The sequence below is a fragment of the Bombus flavifrons genome, chromosome 5 (assembly GCF_040668555.2).
Source record: "Bombus flavifrons isolate JBK064 chromosome 5, iyBomFlav1_principal, whole genome shotgun sequence".
Classification (NCBI taxonomy): Eukaryota; Metazoa; Arthropoda; class Insecta; order Hymenoptera; family Apidae; genus Bombus; species Bombus flavifrons.
In genome coordinates this window covers 16077349-16097626 of record NC_138446.1, presented here as the reverse complement: position 1 = coordinate 16097626, position 20278 = coordinate 16077349, and the positions used below count along the sequence as shown (strand labels likewise).

The following is a 20278-nucleotide window of genomic DNA, read 5'->3' as shown; positions in this document are numbered from 1 at the left end:
AGTATAGCAAAAATATAGGTACAATTACAAACGTTTTAAAGATGATTTAAAGATAAATAACACGACTTAAACGCGAAATTAAAAATTAATAATACGTTTTAATATTTTCTTACAATGTGGTATCTGTAGATGTTTATATGAAGAGGACGTTGGTACGTGATGTTTAATGACGAGATTGCTCGTTGTTGTAACCGTCGAATATGTTTAAAATAATAAATTAATATACAGCCGTATACGTGAGTCGTTAGTACGAAGTATAAATCGCAAAATAAGATCGTGGAATACTCGTAGAATGCTCGTCGCGTAACTCGATAGACGCCCGTAAAATACTCGAAGATACTCTAGATACTGTTAGATACTCGATATGTACTGTCGCTCGCGATCGCGTCCGTGTACTTATACTGGTCGGGGGAGAATTGAAAATTCAAATTCGTCTTCATTCGACGGTTGCTTGTAGCGTCGACATTGTTTTGCCCGGAGTCTATTTGTTGTTACGTTACTTGTAACCTAGCGGTCTTGATACTCCGAGGCAAAACAACAATATGATTTGAATAGTCCTCTGACTTATGTGCTGCTACATACCGTTCGATTATAACTTTATTTAGGCATAACTGATAGTGTTACTTTTTAATTAATTTTAACACCACTAGATTGATGTATTTTATTATATACTGTACTTTATAAAAACAGAAAAAGCGGCGCAGTTAATTGGGAACAAATCCAGGTACACAATAACTAGTAACTAATAAAAATAATAACAAAAAAAAAAAAAAACAAAAACGCGTTGTAAAAGTAAAAAAGGAAGATCTCTCCGTTCGTTCACGCAGCGATATACTTTACGCATTGGATTAGAATCGCGTTAAGTTTCAAGGTATTATAGAATATAACGTATAGAATATGATACGAAACGAATGACTAACGGATCTTTTCATTTTTATTTTTTCAGGCGGTGTGAAGAGCGTGACACGTGAGGCTGCAGCTGGATCTGTTGGTGGAGTTGGCGTCGGCGGTGGCGGCGTCGTAGCGTACAAACCCGTGGTACCAAGAGAGCTGGCGCAACACTTCGCGAGGCCACCACGGCTCGATGTCCTGCTCGACATGCCACCCGCCTCGCGGGAGACGCAGATTCATCATAGCTGGAACGCCAACGACCGTAGCCTCAACATATTCGTCAAGGTATATATCCCAAGAATGCACACGGTGAACTTGGAATACTCGCTACAAACTTTCGTTTTTCCATTCTTTCAAAATCCCTTCGTTCTTTACTGTTTGTAAATTTAGTTTGACGCGTTGTTTTCTTCAAAATATATCCATTATTCCATTTGTATTACGTTTCTAAAGTTTTCCTTCTACGTCTCTATATCGATAAGCAAGCTATACGCTTCAACCGCGTATTTTTTCAAGTATCGAGGACTAATATTCGCTACTTAAGAAACAAAGAGGGCTAGAAATCATTTATTTCTATTTTGCGGTAACGATTTTATTTAACAATTTCATATATTGTCTATACAAAACATCAAGTCGTACAATAAAATATTAAAAGTATACAAAAATATAGGTAAATTATCGTATCGTATCTTTCTACAGATTTATTATGTGTAATTGTACTGTATGTGTTATTGGTGAATGATTTCTGTTTCAGGACGATGACAAATTAACGTTTCACCGACACCCAGTGGCTCAAAGCACAGATTGCATAAGGGGGAGGGTAGGATACACGAAAGGTATGCATGTCTGGGAACTGTTCTGGAGCACGAGGCAAAGAGGCACGCACGCCGTAGTGGGCGTCGCGACGGCAGAGGCACCTCTTCACAGCGTCGGATACCAGAGCCTGGTTGGCAATAACGAACAAAGTTGGGGTTGGGATCTCGGTAGAAACAAGCTTTTGCACGACTCGAAGAACAATGCCGGTATCACGTACCCGGCTCTACTTAAACCCGACGAAACGTTCATTGTTCCTGACAAATTCCTCGGTAAGTAATGTTATAATTTCACGAAATACCAATACCTTTTGTAACACGTACTAATCAAAATTTCTTTTTCAGTGGTCTTGGACATGGACGAAGGTACGTTAGCTTTCGTTGTGGATGGTCAATACCTTGGAGTCGCATTCAAAGGCCTTAAAGGCAAAAAGCTGCATCCTATTGTATCCGCTGTATGGGGACACTGTGAGATCACGATGAAATACATCGGTGGACTTGATCGTAAGTAGCGATAGAATCATTAAACGTTCGAATAATCTTATATGTATGTTTAAAATCGACGAAGTAATAATGTAATTCGTAATTGTTTCAGCCGAACCATTGCCTTTGATGGATCTTTGTCGAAGAGTGATTCGAAAACGAATCGGCAAGGATAAGATAGACGAGAAAGTGAATGCGCTGAGCTTACCGTTAGCGGTGAAGACTTATCTCCTGTATCGTGACAGGAGGTAACTACCGAGTGCTAGCTCCGAAACCACTACCACCACGATTACGACTGTGAACACCACCGCCCTATTGAATCATTGCCACCACGACGCACAGGGGAACGCCCGCTACCCCGTCGCAAGCCACCGAACGCACCAGCCCATAAGCCGCTTGTACGATCCATGGTGTTTGTATCCATGTAAGGATAAGTCGAGACGAGCACGATCAACGTGGTCGCGTACGTCGTCGTCGTCGTCGTCGTCGTCGTCGTCATCGTCGTCGTCTTCGTCTTCGTCTACGTCTACGTCTACGTCTACGTCTACATCTACGTCTACGTCATCCTCATCATCATCGTTGGCATGATATTTGTCACCATTATCATATGTTCATCATTGTCGTTGTCATAGTCGTTGTTAATCTGATCGTTATCGTCGTTGTCGTTCCCGCATACAATCGGACGAAGCTACATGAAAAAAAAAGAAAAAAGAAAAATCGGACGCGCAGACGGGACACATACGCGAACCGTATCAGGTCTAGCGAATTATTTAGATAATATTGTTGTCTTGTGTTAACGTCGATATGATTAAAATCGTGACGGAATCTTTATTAATTGTTAATAATGAAAAAGTGACGTACGATGTAGTTGAATAGGTTTCCGAGCACATCGCTCGACGCTGTTATTTTTTCACTTTATTTTCTTTTTCTTTTTTTTGTAGTCCTTTAAGTTGTCGCGTTACTAGAACGTTCTGCGTCTGACGAAGAAGATGCAAGGTGAGAAATCGAGGACCTGAGTGTGAGGATGAGAATACATACACGTACGGCTCGGTCAAGTGGAAAAATCAATAGAAAAAAATGATCACAAGGAAAATAGTTCTTCACACAGTTGGCCAGTAAAACGTTTAGTCGAGTCTAAAGGCTGATACGGATAACGTTTCGGTTATTAGTCAACAATGGGTAGCGGGCTTGTTCTAGTCCGGGCACACTGCGCTAATAGAAAACGAGAAGACAATGGGATAGAAACATACATTTGTTTCACAACTTGAGCGAAGAAAAAATCGACGAAACTTCAAGTAGATGTCACTATGCGGACAGTTGTTGCTCACACGGCTATCGAAAAAGAAAATGTGTGTATAGTGACGAAGATGCCAGTCGATCGAACAGCCACCTTCCAATAGACTCATTTTTCAAATATTTTCTAAGCATGCTAGGTCTAATAAAATATAGTGGTGTACATGGTTCGTGGATGGACACGAGAAAAACAAAAGAGAATTTTAAGAAATATATATATATATATGCATATATATATATATATGCGATTCAATGAGTAACACGCCTCTGATTGTTCTGTGTATTTCATCTTATTTTGTTGTTCGTTTAGTTAGAAAAAGCCCTTAAAGAAAGCATACGTATCACAGTTAGAAATTATCACTAAATGACGTTTGAGCGGAACTCTACGAACAAAGGAGCCATAAAAATTTATAGCGTTGTACGAACATCGATCATTTGAAGATGTTTTAACGAAACTGGATGAAGAGAAAAACGATAGACAGCAGTAACTTACCGCGATTAAGTTAATCGAAGTAAAAAAGAGCAAGAAGAGAACGAAGAAAATTAGGTGTACGTAGTTAAACGTTTAGGGCGAGCGAACGAACACGGTCATATTACGGCTGAGTATATTCCAAACACGAATTAAAACTGACTGGGAGAGTGAAAAAGAGAGAAAAAGAACTGCTGCGGCATTAGTGTGTGAATGTTATGTTTATGATACAATGCAAATCATGCCGACGATCCTGAAAATATAATCACGATGACGATGACGGCCATGAATGAATTGCGATGATAGTAAAAAAATTCTATCGGGCGTGTTGCTACCTATACTATTAGCATGACAAATTATGACTGGTCCCTAGTAACTCTAATCTTACGTTTAATCTTACGTTTGTCGCTTAAGTTTAATCATAATGTGCCGTTTATCGGCGATGTCGATTTGTACATAGGATATAATTATAATAATGATAACAATAATAATAATAATATCTATCGGTACGACAATGAATGTATTGTGGGTAGTGATTGTATCAAAGACCGTAAGGACGAACCGAATGCGAGAAAAGAAAAGAAAAGAAAAGAAAAGAAAAGAAAAGAAAAGAAAAGAAAAGAAAAGGATAGAAAAAAGAAAAGATAAGCAGAATCCTCTCGTATGAAAAAAAGAAAACGCAGAGGCAAAACTGTCGATGAAAACACTTTTCTCCTTTTGATCACGAAAGTACCATTTTCTTCTGTTTATTTTATTTCCTTGTATTTCTTTTAAATTCATTAGATTTCTTTACATTTTCTTTATACTTCCACAAACGAAATAAGATTTCTTGCTGATACCACGCATTGTTGTTCATTCCCGTCGAAAGCGAGTTCCTTCGTGGAACTCGCGTTACAAGAACGCGTCTTCCAGATTGTCTGGCCGGACATACAGTTACACCTTTCAGAAGAAAAAGACTGCCATTCTTTTTCTTCTAACGAGTGAAAACTTTTATACCATAGATCATGGCCACATTTGTTTAACGACCCACCGAGTTCATCGATATATCGCCAACTGAAGGTTTCAATGACACGCACGATCTCGCAATCGGCAGCCACTGCGTCGTGATCTTGCGGTCCTCAATACGCACACCCAAACCACTGTCTGTTAGAGCAATGTTCACCCTTACTATCTTTGCTCGATTTTCCGCTCGGTCGAGATCACTTGTCGAGCTACGGAAAACGCATCAAGAAAAATGAAAAAAAATTTTAAAGATTCGTGACGAAGGAAGGAAAGGAAAGAAAAGTGAATGCTCGTCACGAACATTCGAAATTATAGCTAGTGCAAGATCGCACACCGTGTGTGTCGCGTGTTGTACGATCGCGCAGCGGTAGAAGAATTTACCAAGATCATAGTGACTTGACGTCTTTGTCGTGGACGAGAAAACCTGCGCCTCGTTTGTAAGAATAAGGGGATGAAAAAAAATAAATAACAGGACAGTTGTCTCGAGTACGGCGTGGCCGGAAATACACACCGTTCGTCGAAAACTTCTGCCACGTTTGTAAGAATAAAAGAGACGAAAGAAAATAGATAAGAGGACGGTTCTCTGGAGCGCGGCGTGGCCGGAAATACACACCGCTCGTCGAAAACCTCAACCTCGTTTGTAAGAATAAAAGAGATGAAAGAAAGTAGATAAGAAGATGGTTCTCTCGAGCACGGCGTGGACGTCGTGCGTGTTGTCTCATATGCGTGAAACAAATGTCTCCGGATGGAAGTAAACAGAGCACACAAATAGCGAGCAAAACAAATGAAATTGTATAAGGTAAACCACATATAGAAGAGAAGAGTCAAAAAGGGAGTTGTCGACAACGCAAAGAGAAAGAGAGAGAGAAAGAGAGAGAGAGAGAGAGAGAGAAAGAGCGAGGAAAAGGAAAGATTCACACACGCGCAGAGAAAATATTTTCTTTTTTCCCAGGAGTAATACTCTCCTCTGACTTCGTGTTGTACCTATTCTTTACCAACTATTTTCTATATAAACCAACGGATGATTTCGTTTTCTCTTTATGCGCGTGTCACGCTCCAAGCTAGAGACAGGTCAAAAAAGAAGGTAATAGCGTTTAGCAAGAATGTTGTATATATTATTGATTAATGATTAATATTAATATTATTATTGTATCGGCTCGATAGTTTAATTGATTAATCAATTATATCGTGGTAGTCGGCATAATTGTGGATTCAGTTTTTGTACGGTAGGAAAAACGATCTACTTAATGCGATCGATCGATCGACAAGCATTAGATTGAAAAACGGGTAGGTAAGTTCTCTTCGGCTCGTCGCTTTACGCTTACGATTTACTACTCATTTTTAGTTTCTTTTCTTTTTCTTTTCGTATTTCGCGTCCGAGCGACGATGCTTTCGGAATAAATCTCAGAGACTTCCTATTATTTAAATCGCATCGAAGATTTAACGATAGATTATGGATTACACCGAATAAAGCAAAATAAAAAGTAAAGAAACGTGTTTTTATACCGGTGCGTGCTCGTGTTCTATTGCAACGCGTTTTCTTCTTGCTTTTTTTTTGCATATTTCTTTTATCGATAAGCGTATTTTATATTAATTTCTTTTTTCTACGTTCTAAATTTTAGTAATCTTCGTATTTCGACATTTTTGTCTTTATGCATGGTTATGCATATTAGACGATACCATCCCCCAGGTTGATTCAATTTTCTCTTTTTACTTAATTAATATAGTTCGTTTTAAAATGAAAATGCATTGGTCGAAATTATTTTATCTATATGCGGTTCGACATAAGGATTGATCGATCGATCCAATGACCCAATGGAATAATTTTCCTTTTAGTATACGTTAAACTTTACCCGTTCAAATCACAAATAGGACTTCCGTTGATGTTTTATCAACTCAGATGATCGAATTCAAGAACGAACAAAATAATTATCAATGATTTGCACGAAAAACTGATAGCTCGATCGATCGATCGTCCAATGGAATATCTTCACGATCGATAAAGGAAACGCGGTAACGTTCTATTCATTTCCGCTGTCGTAGCGGAGGATGTTTGAGAACTACGAGACAGAGGAAAATACAAAAAAAAAATACGAAAAGCGTGGGTGTTTCGAAATATTTTTCGTCAACTGCCTGCTGCCTGCCTGTGCAAACTACGTTGCCTCGACAAATATGTCTAATTTATTGACGATACGATAATTAGCAGGACATTTAAGCTGCGTGCGTGTAAGTGATAGCCGACAAAATAAGATGCTGTGTATGTGTGTATGTACGCGTGTGCGTGTACTTTCGGCCGAGAATGAGTGTGAAAGAAGCGAGTAAACTGAAGGGTGTGTGAGTGTGAATGAATGAAAGAAAGCCGGAACAAGGAATGAGCGCGCATCTGGCACCGGGTGGTCTTCGACAGAATATTCGTTCCTTTCCCCTTCTATCTGTACGTTGGCGAAAAAAAAGAACAATTTTAATGGCCAATCAAAAAATTTATCCCAGTCTCATAAATATCGAAATAAACACAACTAAAATGAAGTTGGTTGCATGGAAAAGGCAAAAGAACGCGATATGTACGAAGACCAATTCCGGCCCGATTTACAAGCCTGTTTCACATAATGTTCTTTTCTCATGTGTTCTTTTTTTTCCTTTGAAGCCTGAACTATTGCAACGAGCGATCTCACGTCTATTTAAGCATAAGTTTACGAGTTTAACATGGTATTGCTGTATAGTGGCGAGTGAACGCGAAGAATTTATAAATATGTAATGCCTTAATGTTATATAACGATAATAATGGAATACCGTTACTGTATAATTAGTGACGCGCAAGGACTGGGGGAAACAATGATCGTGACAGTTAGATAGATCGAAAGGGTGGGTGGTAAGAAAAAAAAAAAATGACGAACGAACGAGCAAACATAAAGAAAGAATATGTGTAACAGACAAAATAACAAAAAGGAGTGTAGTACGTGCGGCCGTTTGTCTCCATTCTGTTCGTGATTTGATATTTTTTTATAATTCCGACGACGAGGGCGAACGATATTAGAGAGAAAGAGAGAGGGAGTGAGTATAAATGGAGCGTGTATAGAGAACGGACTGCTATCTAAAATAGTTCAGGCTAGATGTCGATGTTTGTAGCAGATAAAGAACAAAAAAAAAAAACACAACACAGCATATTGTAATTAAAATTAAAAGTCATTAATACCGTGTGCTTTTTTACTTATCCGCTACTCGCATCCCTGTCTTTATCAATGACCCACGACTTCGAACCCACCTTTGTGCTCGCCTTCCGCTGCACTTGAAAATAAAACAACTGCGAGGGAATTTCGCGAGAATTACAACTCGCCTTCTTGCTATTCTTCATCAGGGCATCGATTCGCAACTGCTTCCATTCGCCTGCCACTTCATTTGCGTGCATCCTCGAAATCTTGTTCAAAGGTCTAACAATTCCTCCTTGCACTATCCTTGCACGGAGATTCAGCGTTGTCCAACAAGCTTTTGAGACTCCATATCCGCGCTCGGTATCTTCGAGAATTATGGCCGAGGATGTTCGCTCATCTCGCTGAATTAAATTCATTTCTTGTTTTTATGTGGAGACGACCTCCGTGGCCAACCCGCGCTCTCCGGGGAGAGCTTCTACTTCTACAGCTACTTTAAACACCTCTGGCAGTCTATTACAATCTTTGCTGCCTATCTTACGAGTAGAAACGTCTCCATCCTTCACGTTTACTTCGACGGTGTTTAAGTTAAGATGTCGACTGATAGAATAGTTAGTAGCAAGTCCAGTTATGTTTGCGAAGGCGATATTTATACCGAACCAGTGATGGGGTGTTGGTTGCTCCACCAACGGTCGCTCGCGGGTGGAAATGTCCACTTTTCCCATCGGATCGAACAATAAACCTAAGGAACTTGACTTGAAGGATGTTTTCAAGCAACGAAGTGCCTTAACGGTAAAATATAAATCCTTAATTTTGTAACAGTTCCTCGACCGAGGGATGGTTCTCTTACGCAATTAGCGCGCATTAGCATTAAACTTGCAGTCTCTGATCTTAACATCTCTACAACGTTTCGTGAGTAACACTCGCCACACACTACACACCTATTTATTATAGTGTAAGTTAAAGATGACTTACTCAGGTTGTTGGACTTCGATGGGATGTGTCCGTACTCCAAGCAATTGAAACATTTGGTACCTTTGCTCTTCGTTGGACATTTCGCATTTGGATGATTCTTATTTCCACATAGGAAACATCGTCGCACTGTTTCCCGTGCTGCTTCGTCGCGACTCGTCCTCTTCGATCTTTCTTCAACCCGTTTGGCTTTCGTCTTCGCATTTCCTTCCGTGGCTTCGTACAGGGCAAGCTTCTCTTTTAACTTTGTTCGTCACGAATTCCGTCGATGATGTATTTTATTACGGATTTTCCATGACTCACTTGCTTCACTATGTCGAACATTTTGTAGACATACTCCTGGTATGTCTCGGTTTTCTTCTTGGCTCGACACGACAAGTCTTTATGCACCTTGTACGCATCCACTTTTGGCTCAAATTCGGTACTCGGCATCTTCTTCGTCGTTTTTCAACTTTTACGACACCTTTCGTAGTGGAAAAACAATTTGGCCGAAGCACGTAACTGCCTCTTCGCGTATATTACGCGCTGCACATCAGTTCAATAGCAAAGGTCGCACATCTCCTCAAAATCCAACGACCAGCTTTGCACATTGACGTTGTCGACACCACTGAACGTGCTCATGAACTTTGTGACGTCTCTAAATGTTAAAACGTGCTGCTGTCGGCTCCTACGCGTGTTTCGGACGCTTCGCGCATTTCTTCTTCCTCGTCTTCTTTGCCTTTGCCGTGCTCCATCTCCAAAGCGATGGAAGCTCTTAAGCGCTCTTTCGATTCTTTCTTTTTACCAGTTGTTTTCAATCTTCGTCTTATGGGTTCGTCTTTCGATTTCATTGTTTCGAATCACGTTAGCTTATGGTTAGCAATGCACCTGTCTTCGACTTCATTTCAGCTCACTATCGCTACACGAACAGTTCTGCTGAATGTTTCGTTTCCTGTTTTGTTCAATCTCGACGAGTACCGAAAATTTGTAGAAACTTTCACCTTCTCTGGTTAGTGATGTCTGCAGAGTTATTTATTAGAATTTTAGCAGGAAGCAACGGTTACTTTACGCGAACTTTGATTATTACAACTTACAACGATTCACCCGTAACTACTCGCAACTTGCTCGCTACTCTCTCGCAACTGTCTCGCTACTCAAATCATGGCGGAGGTCTTAGTACCACTGTGCTCTCAATTGACTAACAGCTGTCTTTTATACCACGATTTTGGCATTTCTAGCACAGGGAAGGGGGTGAATTATGGTCACGTACACCTTCTTTAATTACTTTGAGTCATGAGACGCCACAAGTACAGGGCCCATTGAAATTTCCAAATTTTCCCTGTCTGTCGACACTTTTATTGCTTCCCACCTGTAGTACATCGGAATTATTCCCAAGGATTTTCTCCGGTATTACGATATCTTAATGAATAGGATAAATTTGTATATCTCTAAGAAGAGGACAAGTTAAGAAGCGAAGGAAGGGAAGAAATATTTTGATAAATCTTTCATCCTAATCTCTTTACTATCCAACGCTACATTTTTTTCTATCAAGATGTAATAAATAATAATAAATTTTATCAAAAGTCGCTCGAGGTATTTAACTTTAATCGTATAATTAGTAAAAAAAAAGTTCTGAATCATTGTTTATTTAACCGTTTTATTCATTTATTTAACTGTTCATTTCTATATTTCATTTAGCATATACATAAATATATTTCATCGTTAATCCGTAGGAAGTATTTATATTTTGTTTAACAATATATTTCTCGTTTAATAATTGTAAACTGTAACTATTTCAATAAAAATGACCACTTTCTACGTATCCGTATAAAGTTTATATGACACAAAAAATGACACAGTAACATAGATTACAGTCACTGTATCCCTTGGATAATCCGCCAACTGTACGCGGTATCAGGAAAGCTGCGAATAAAAAATAAAACGCATCCCTCTTCTCCTTCTTACTATCATATGTTTTATTTCTACATGCAACGTACATATTCTGATTGTGTTTTAGTTGATCGCGTGTTTCTCTACGATCCTGAGGAAACTTCTTCGTCGCAGCCTCTGTAAAGCACCTCGCACTCCTCACCACGAACCCCTGCCTCCCCGGCATCCCGTACCAATCGGAACCAGCCAGAAGACGATTTCAAAGATTTCTCCACGCTTCGTCTGAAAGCACACGAACGATCTGAATCAACTTCCTCTTCCTCGCGAAATATCCACAACCGCGGTATTCCCTGCCAAGACAGGAAAGTGAGAAGCATCTTTAACACGTTGAATGCCATCGGTGTCACTGGTGACCGGCGCATCAAGATTAGTATACAGTAGCTATACATTTTTTATTATTACCGTCGTTACTAGAATGGCGTGACAAAATTAATTCGGTATAAAACATATAAAAATAGTTTTATTTACACATGAAATATAAATTTAGTATGTACAACCCGCAGCAGTGGCTGTCGATCATGGGAAGACCCGCCTTTAACTTAGTGAACAATGGCCATAAGGAACGTTTTGACTTGAAAGATATACGATGGCAATTAAGGAGCTCGAGAGTAAAGTAAGAAATGCTAAAGTAAGATTATTGCAGTTTCGAATAAGTATGACTCAGGGATGAATTATAGTTTATGGTAAGTCCCAGGACGTAACAATACGGAACAATTAATTAGCAATGCGAACAAGCTATATGAGATAATTCATAATCGCAAAAAATAAGTGAATCGAGCGAAACTGCATAACAGCGATACGGAGGTCACCGGTGACCTCGGTGAGATAAATTCATTAAAACGATGATTATACACCGTAACATATCTCTTGTAGGTAATATTTCATATATTATATGTATCGCATAATAAAAAATTCATCGTGACGCTACGGGCAAATCTTGTAAAACTGCCGTGGTATTCAACGTGTCGATATTCCTACGGTGTGCAAATGGCATTTCGAGAAATATGAGTGGGATACGTCGAAGTTCTCCCGGTCCGGATACCACGACTCGCGTTCGTTCGCGTGACGACACTCTGAATATTAAATTTCTACGCCGCGTCGCGCTGGAAACTGGCCGCAAAGCAATATCGTCGTGTTCTGCAACTCACGTTAAGTACTTGGCGAGTATCTTGCCGGTAGCACCGAACGCTTTCGAGAGCTTCCGATTCTCCAAGCACACGGTTCTCTGTATACATCGTACCCTAGCGTCTTCGTCGAGAACGTCTTCCTGTTCCGGTGTCTGAGACCAACATAGCAAGTAAGATAAAGAAATCTGATCGTTAAAACTTTCAACTACCATCTCGTTATAAAGCTATAAGAAACTTCGCATCGAATTATCGTCGATATAAAGAATATCTTTATTACAGAACGAACCACGGAATGTTTACGCGTCGAATCCTTACCACTGAATCGAAATTATACGCAGCATACAGCTCTCTTTTCTTCCTGGCAGACAGCACGTCCGTCAAAATGTCTCTGCGCTTCGCGTTCACGATCGTGTTCTGAATGATAGCGAACAGCAACAGTAAACCGATGAAGCTGACGATTACGAGCTGCTTCGAAGATGGTCCGAGCGGGTAATCGATCGAGTGCGCTACTGGGTAGCTGAAATGTGGATTATCGTACACGTAAGGCGGCACGTTTTCGCTCCTGTGACGAATAAACGTTCTCTGCGGCGCTGAAAAGCGTAACAACGTTAGCATTTTCCAATATCTATCTACGTCCTCGTCACGATAATTGATTAAAGAAACACGCGAAACGTTACCGAGGAGATAATTATTGGCAGGTACAGGCAGAGTGGGAGGATGCGCGAGAAGCTCGGAAGAACGCGTCATATCCGGTCGAAGCGCGGATTCCTCTCTGCTCGGTGATTCCAGGACGGAGCCATTTCCGGCGAACGGAAACACCGTAGTCTTTGTATCTTGAGCGACGATCGACACCGTGAACGCGCTTAATAATGGAAGAGCTTTCGTCGTTACAGGGAACAACATTTTTCCTTTCGCACGAATCTTTTATCCGACGAGTGGCTTTCGTTGTTGCGTTTGTCGTTGACTTTCGACGAAAAAGGAATGAATTACGATACGCGACTGACGGAGGTTCGATGGCGTTCGGTGGTCTTAAGAAGGTGGAAGAAACAACAGCTTCGTGACGTAAGCAATTGAAGCAGAAGACACGAGAAGCGAAAAAAAAGTAGCGGCAATTTCAGAAATTGCGGCCATCATTCGGCCCGCTGAGCTATCCCGCGACTTCACGCAGAAAACGCCATGACTTATCCTCGAAGCGGTGGTTTCTGTAATGGCAGGCGAATAGGCAGAATCTTTTATGCGCGACGTGATTTTATGCTTGGAGAAACTACGTCTACGAGGTAGACTTTTCCAAGTTACTTATTCTAAGTAACTTTTCTCTCCTTAAAGTCGAAGAAGAAGAACAAATGATAACTCGGGAGAGAGAAAGCATAGAAAACGTTAAACAAACGGAACAAAGACAACGAAAACGGTATAGCATCGTCGATGATGATTCACAAGGTACATCGTACGTGGTCTTTGATACGAGGCAACAAAGGATGTCTAAGCTTTTCTTCGCAATTGATCCGGCAATTCCTCCGAAACAGAAACTTTCCAATTACAACGGTACACGCGACGAACCGTAACATTTAGCCAATCGTAAAAATGAAAGGTAAATTGAAATCGCCGATGCGCAGCCACTCCGCTCGCACACGCGAGTATATCACAACGAAGAAACAAAGGATTGCCTGATTTCGAGTGCGTAAAAAAATAAAAGAAAGAAACGTCGTGTTTGATGTAAATGTTCGAACAACGAACGGGGGACCGGGAGTGTGGGCAAATCGGTTGGTTAGGTTGGCTGCTGAATCCAAGGGGTTGCTATGGCGATGGGACGGTCGTCGCTGTCGGGGAGGGAACAGAGGGCTGTTGCCTGGAGGGTTCGTCTGTCTGGAGCCCTTCTAAAGGGGATGATGTTCTTCGTTCTGTCTGTCTGGACTGCTAGCTGGTAGTTTTGCACCGAGTCAGCTGTTTCGCGGACGTTTCCTCCATAAGCTATCCCTAAAGAACGAATTAACTCACCGCTGCTTGCTTTTTACAGCTGTGTAACCCTTCCTCGACATTTTCATAGGATCTTCTTAAGAAAACAACGACAAATTATTTCACCGTAGTAGATGAGATCGTAGAGGTTCGGCTCGATTCTGCCCGAGCGAAATAAGCTGACTTCCAGATGAAAAATATAATTCAGAATTGCGTTAACAGCTGGTTAAAATGCGTAAATTTACGAACACGAGACATCACCGCGATACTTTGCCGGGGAAGGGTTCCCAGAGGTTTAATAAGAAGAAAGTTCTTCCAGTTCTCGTGACAAGTCTCGAGAAATAATGGACCAATCCTCGCTCTATATTCTCCGAGCTTCCGCAGAGGAAATTTTCGCTCGCTCGCTTCCAACTTTCCTCCTCCACTATTTATTAGTCGTTCCACTGGTCTGTCCAGTTTTTACGACGATATGTATCAACATCTTCGAATAGTCCACCCCCCCCCCTGTTAACCTCTACAAATACGGTAGTCGCTATCAGAGTCAATAATTGTCACAGTGCACTTTCAACCCCAGGTGACACGTTTTCCTTAGGTAGTGAAGCATAGGGTATCCTTGGGACTGCGCTTCTTTGAAAGCCACCGGGAAAATGGAACGTCTATGTACCCTGGTTTATAAATAGCTACTCTGCGTTGCATCCTTTTTTTTTTTTTTTATAGATCGCTCTAAGATAAAACGCATTTCGACGAACCATCCCGCTAGAAACTCTCATCGATAACAAAACGATTCCCCCTATTCGTGTTTCGCAGAGAAAGAAAGAACTAAACGAATATCTTAGAATTTTTCTAAGCGAATTTTAAACGCGATTCGTCTTCGTATCTATGAAATACGGACGTTCTGGCGACAACAAGGAACATGGAGATTATACTCTTGTCGGGCGTTGCCAGTTTATTGCGAACAATAAAAGCGGGCTTGTGTTTTTTTTTTCTAGAGCTGCGTACTTGTATCGGGGTCACATCGATAGACACGCCGCGTGAACAAGACGCGGTTTCACGCCAACGCGACGCGAGCAAGCATTATATTTTTAGTACGCTTTTACAGCAGCCGCCCTATGCTCGGACACCTTGCACGCTGACTTTTTATCACGGTCCAATCGAAACCGCTCGGCCTGCAATCAGAGCTTCGTTAGCAGCCCTTTTATGCGGCCGGTTGACTACAGCGGCTAGACACCACCCACCCCTCCAGTCGATTTACCCCAGCCTGGCATCTACCTTTTTCTTGGACCTGTATCACGCTGTTTTTTTTCCTTTTATTACTATTTTCTCTCTACATTTTTCCTATTTTTGTTTGCGATTAATTGTAGGCCACTTCGTGACCCATTTCTACGTATTTATTTATGGAAGCAAAGCCTCTCTCATCCAGTTTACTTTGCTGGCCAAAGAAAGCAATGAAAATCGTTGTAAGAAGATTCTACGACAAGGGTAAAGTACGTGACGAAGAAACATACCTAGCGATAATTACGGTCGCTTTATGAGTCAAAGGTATCGCCATGTATACAGCGTAGCAATCGCTCGTAGCTTACAAATATTTGCACATTTAATGGAAATTTAAAAGTACAAAATGCATAAACACGTAAGAATATGAAAAACGTAATTAATAGAAGAAACAAATCCGTATGTAGGTTTCAGTGAGTTCTGTTGTATTTATAAAACTATCGTTTGTAATCTCGTTGCTACGAGCGATTGCCAGAACGTTTGTATAAAACGAAGATAAAAACATGGTAATTACTATTAGCTGGGTATCCCCCTAATAAACAGAAATTGATTTCTTCGAAGGAAGAATAGAACTCGTAAAGCTGCAGTTTAAAATTCATTTTTCTTTGTTGCCCTAGCCAGAAGCAATTTCACGCTCGGCAAATATCGCCAAGCACTATGTATGTTGTTCCTTTTCGCGTTTCTTTTTGTTCGATCGTCGTGGTAGTTTTTGGCGCGAGCCAGCCGGCATTTTAAGACCGCAATTACCACCCCGAATTAATGGATAATTCGTGTTTGTTCCGTTTGCATGGCCATCCCGCTTCTCCTCGCGTTGGCTGCTTGTTAAAGTACGCAAGAAACAGTTACATTTTCCATTTCGTCTCTCTTTCCTTTCTTTCTTTTTTTTTTTTTTTTTTACCAAAACTACCAACGGTAGATGTGTACGCCGCTTAATTAATTGGAGGGTTCTTCGTATCGTGTCTGAGCCGTGGCTGCCTTTACTACTCGCTGGCACGCAACCAACTCGTGTTTCGTCCTCGAGTGATTACCGACGAATATTTTGTTGACGAATCGGAGAACGCCCGCGAACCTGACGTGCGTTCGAGCTACACGATTCTTCTGCTCGTTAGTATGACGTAACGTAAGGGAAAATTCAATTAGACGATCGTGCGTTTGAATAATTCAGCCGGTTGGTTCCAGGTCCAAGCAAGGGAGCGAAACTTGGATTAATGCGAATGGTTAGACAGCGCAATTTACATAATATTTCAGGTTCATTATCGTGAGTTATGGAAAGGATAGAGTTAGACGGATTATTTACACGGAACGTATTCTCCTCTTTTCTCGGAAATTATATTTCAATGTAAGTTTAGATTAGATACACGTAACGTACGCAATCGTACGAGCTTCTTAGAATTCTTCGAACTTAGACAGATCCCATCAGGACGTGTGGCGAATCGAACGACGTTTCTCTCACCTCGGTACGAGCAATACATCGACCTTCCGATATTAATAGAATATATGTATCCAGAAATCCGGCGCGACCGAGGAAGCCTCGGAGGATCCATTCGGGTCAGGCAGCCTGGGAAATCCTTTAAAGCCGAGAGATCTCGTTGATTCCATTTCCACGCCGACCTGTTTACCTTCTGCTCGAGACCTCGCACGAGTTTTTCTATTCCTTACGGTCGCGCCTCGAGCGGCTCTTCACCGTGGATCAAGCGTTCCTCGTTTCAACCTGTTTGAATATTCCTCCGGAAACGTATTTAATAATGCGCTGTATTTGCATACTTTAAATAAAACTTTAATCATTTCAGAATACCTTTTAATACAATTTTTACAGAGATCTCCGGTTATACTTCTTTTTCTTTTCGCCAGTTCCTTTTATATTAGTTCGGAAGATTTTAACTTTGAAAATCGCAATTTTATGGCAGTTATAAAAGTCGACGTTCCTTCGTTTCGCTCCTCGGGCAATAGTCTACGAACAGTCGCCGGCGGAACGTGTTTAATATGTGGAACGACATGCTTGCTTTAATATCGCTGGAAAACTTCCTGGACGCCTGAATGATGAACGCGTGCTGGTAAATTAGCGGGACGAGCCTGCGCCGCGAAACTATTCGCTCCAAGACGCGCGTGCATCTTTAACGCTTCGACCGGGTCACTCGTTCGCGGCTTGCACAGAATCGCGGAAAGTAACTCTGAAATTTCTCTCGCAGAGTCTCAACGACCAGGAACCTTGTAACAGTTTCTCATCCGTGTACGTAATTCTCGTTTAGAAGGAAAGTGGAACTCGAAGAACACTCGCAGCTGGTCGTTCCCCGAAATAAAACCGCTGAAAACTGACGAGCGAAGCAATCGGGGATGATTAATCATTTATTCGAGCGAATTGTGAATCGTTGGAAGGGGGAACGTTACGGGAGAAACTGAAATAATTTTCGCAATCGAGGAAGCCTTTATAATACGCGCATAGGGTAGATCAATACGCTTTGCTGGCGGCGTGTGGATTCATCTTTTAATAAGCGACGCTTCTTCCCTTCTCTCGCGTCTCCTCGATGACCGGTCAAGAACGCGATGCATTTATCAGGCGAGGTCCGTAAACGTTTCATCGATTTCTCCATATTTTTCCATTTTATATTTCATCGTTGCAGCTGTCTCTTTGTTCTCGCGTTGAACATCGTAGAACAAGATTCTGGATCTTTCCATCGTGTCGTTAGACTCCATTCACCTGGTTGTTAAGTGAAACGTTAATTAGCGCGTGGTTAATCGATGAAACTGCCCCCGATCGTTTCTTCTCGTTCTCTTTTTTTTTCACCCTCGCCTGGCAAACTTAGTCCACAATACCGACGATAATCATACCTGTAACACGTTCCCGACCTTGTTTCGGGATGATCCTCCAAACGGTCAACAAAGGTACGACCCTCCCTACCGAGAAATTGTAATAATCGGAATTCATAACTTTTCGTGGAAACTTTGTAGGTTTGCAGTGGTTTACTTCTCGAAATTTAAATTGTATATACTAATTATTGCTATATATATGTCGGAGAAGGATTGGAATTATGGGCGTTCGATGATCCTTTAGTTACTTTACCATCGCCGAGGTAGCTAATGTTGATTGGTACGAATGTGGACACTACAAGAGGCTACGAGTAATAACAGCGTAGGATGGTCGAGATGATGGTGACAACGAGTTCAGGTTCGATAACGAATCCACGGTCCACGGGATGACGATTACCCACGTGATACATGATGCGGATAACTGTCTTGATAACTCAATCAGCAATGCGCCCAACGACTAACTAACTATCTGCGTAACTCTCTCCTTGATCCAAATGAAACTGCCCCTATATACTCCTGTCCCCACTTCTCGGGTCAATCTTTGTTCTTAATGAGAGCCATATAATCATTCCATACCTTCGTCGGGTACACGTCTCTCCCGTGACCATGGCTACGTCCAGTGACTCGCTATGTTACTTCGAGCCCGAACCCATCGTCATAAAGCCAGATTGAAACATTAGAAATATTTTTTATTTTTATTACTTAAGTGTAACTATAGTAAATGTCTGGACTAGGGTATTGGGGGTTTTCCAACATTCCAGCCGGGAAATCACGATGTTCTTTCATCTCCGACATATATATATATTACTATGAATTACTGTGATTTATTGCTATATTATCGTAAAGTGTACAAAAGTGTACAATTTACTCTTCTTTTTAGGTGTTAACAATTGCCCTTCTGGCAACATTACGACTCAAAAGACTTCTTTGAAAATACTCATTAGGGAAGATTGACCAAAGGCACGCAATTAGTAGGAAACGAAGCGAGTTCCCCCGAATGAAAGAAATTGCATTTCGAGTGGAAAATTTCGTGATTTGAAGATAGTTTTAGAGATGAAAATAGGTGGTATCCGGTGGGATGTTCGATCAGCTTTTATGGAATGTGCTCGGTAGGTCGAGCAATGGAAGTAAAATGGAAAAGGTTCATACGTTGGTGTCTTATCGAGATAAATGTTGTCTAGTCACGTTTCGAAAGCGACGATGAACGTTAAGTAACAATGAAGACACGTTGCCTCTGTGTAGGTTTCGTCTCTATTTATCTTTCGAGTAGTTCAGTTTTCAAGCACGGAACAACATTGATATCGTGCTTCTGTGTACAATTCCTGGGACAGTGGAGTTTTCCTATTTCAAAGCTAACTAAACCTGGAACGTTCGTGAAATTATCAAATCAACGTGAATTATCGCTTCGTAGAAAATATATATATATCGTAGTTTCTTAAATATATGTCGGAGAGGAAAGAACACCGGAGCCTCTGGAATGCTGGTGAATCCCGCAACGTTGTAACCTGGAGTCTACTATAGCTGTAATTAAACAATTGTAATTATCCAACCTAACTGTAATCGTCCGGGATTAGTAATAATGAGCTTGGGCTCGAGGCGACCGTCGGTCGCCAACGTACCCGCGGTCAAGGGATGAACGCTTTGTTTAACAAAGGTATTTTATAGCCGCCATTAAAAGAAGTATCCCTGGCAAGACATGACAGTAAACATTCTAACGGTCTCTGTCCCGTGGCCACACACAGCTCCTATTCTTCGAGTAAGACGTTTGCCGGAGGTCGATGTGCTCATTAGCAACCTTTTCTCGAGGACAATTAGCATCTTTTCTAATCACCGGTATGGAAATTGACCAATTAGCAGCAATGCCAATTTCCCTTACTCTCTGTACGAAGACTATCCTCGGCGAATCCGATGATTTCGGGCCCTTAGACACGCCCCGAGATAGTTTTCCTCTGTGGCATCACCGGGACGAAGGAGTGATTCTTTCACGCGATCTCGTCAACTGAAGGAAGTAACGTTCTTACGAATTATTGTGCGGACTTAGACTTCGCGAGTACGTTCATCCATCATCCCTCTGACCGCGGTTTCGTTGTCGTACCCGAGACCATTGTTGCTAGTATCGCGGGT

At 41.4% G+C, this 20278-nt stretch overlaps 2 protein-coding genes across 9 annotated transcripts in view; one reads left to right on the top strand and one right to left on the bottom strand.

Moving 5' to 3' along the window:
• Positions 1-8143, top strand: part of LOC138180221 (protein gustavus) — a 185773-nt gene extending 177630 nt beyond the window's left edge. For 6 of the 8 annotated variants that reach the window (XM_069113850.1, XM_069113852.1, XM_069113847.1 and 3 more), the window contains 4 exons: positions 947-1176; positions 1643-1973; positions 2046-2204; positions 2296-8143. In XM_069113850.1, the coding sequence (XP_068969951.1) occupies positions 947-1176; positions 1643-1973; positions 2046-2204; positions 2296-2435 (860 nt within the window). In that variant the 3' untranslated portion in view covers positions 2436-8143. The remainder of the gene's footprint in view (positions 1-946; positions 1177-1642; positions 1974-2045; positions 2205-2295) is intronic. The other 2 variants (XR_011173235.1, XR_011173234.1) reach the window with 2 other exon arrangements.
• Positions 8144-10965: 2822 nt separating this feature from the next.
• Positions 10966-13152, bottom strand: LOC138180117 (uncharacterized). The gene is made up of 4 exons (XM_069113617.1): positions 12799-13152; positions 12437-12711; positions 12143-12273; positions 10966-11216 (listed from the first exon to the last, which is right to left on the bottom strand). Exons 1-4 carry the CDS (start codon positions 13022-13024, stop codon positions 11078-11080), a joined length of 771 nt encoding a protein of 256 aa, XP_068969718.1. The 5' UTR covers positions 13025-13152; the 3' UTR covers positions 10966-11077.
• Positions 13153-20278: the final 7126 nt, after the last annotated feature.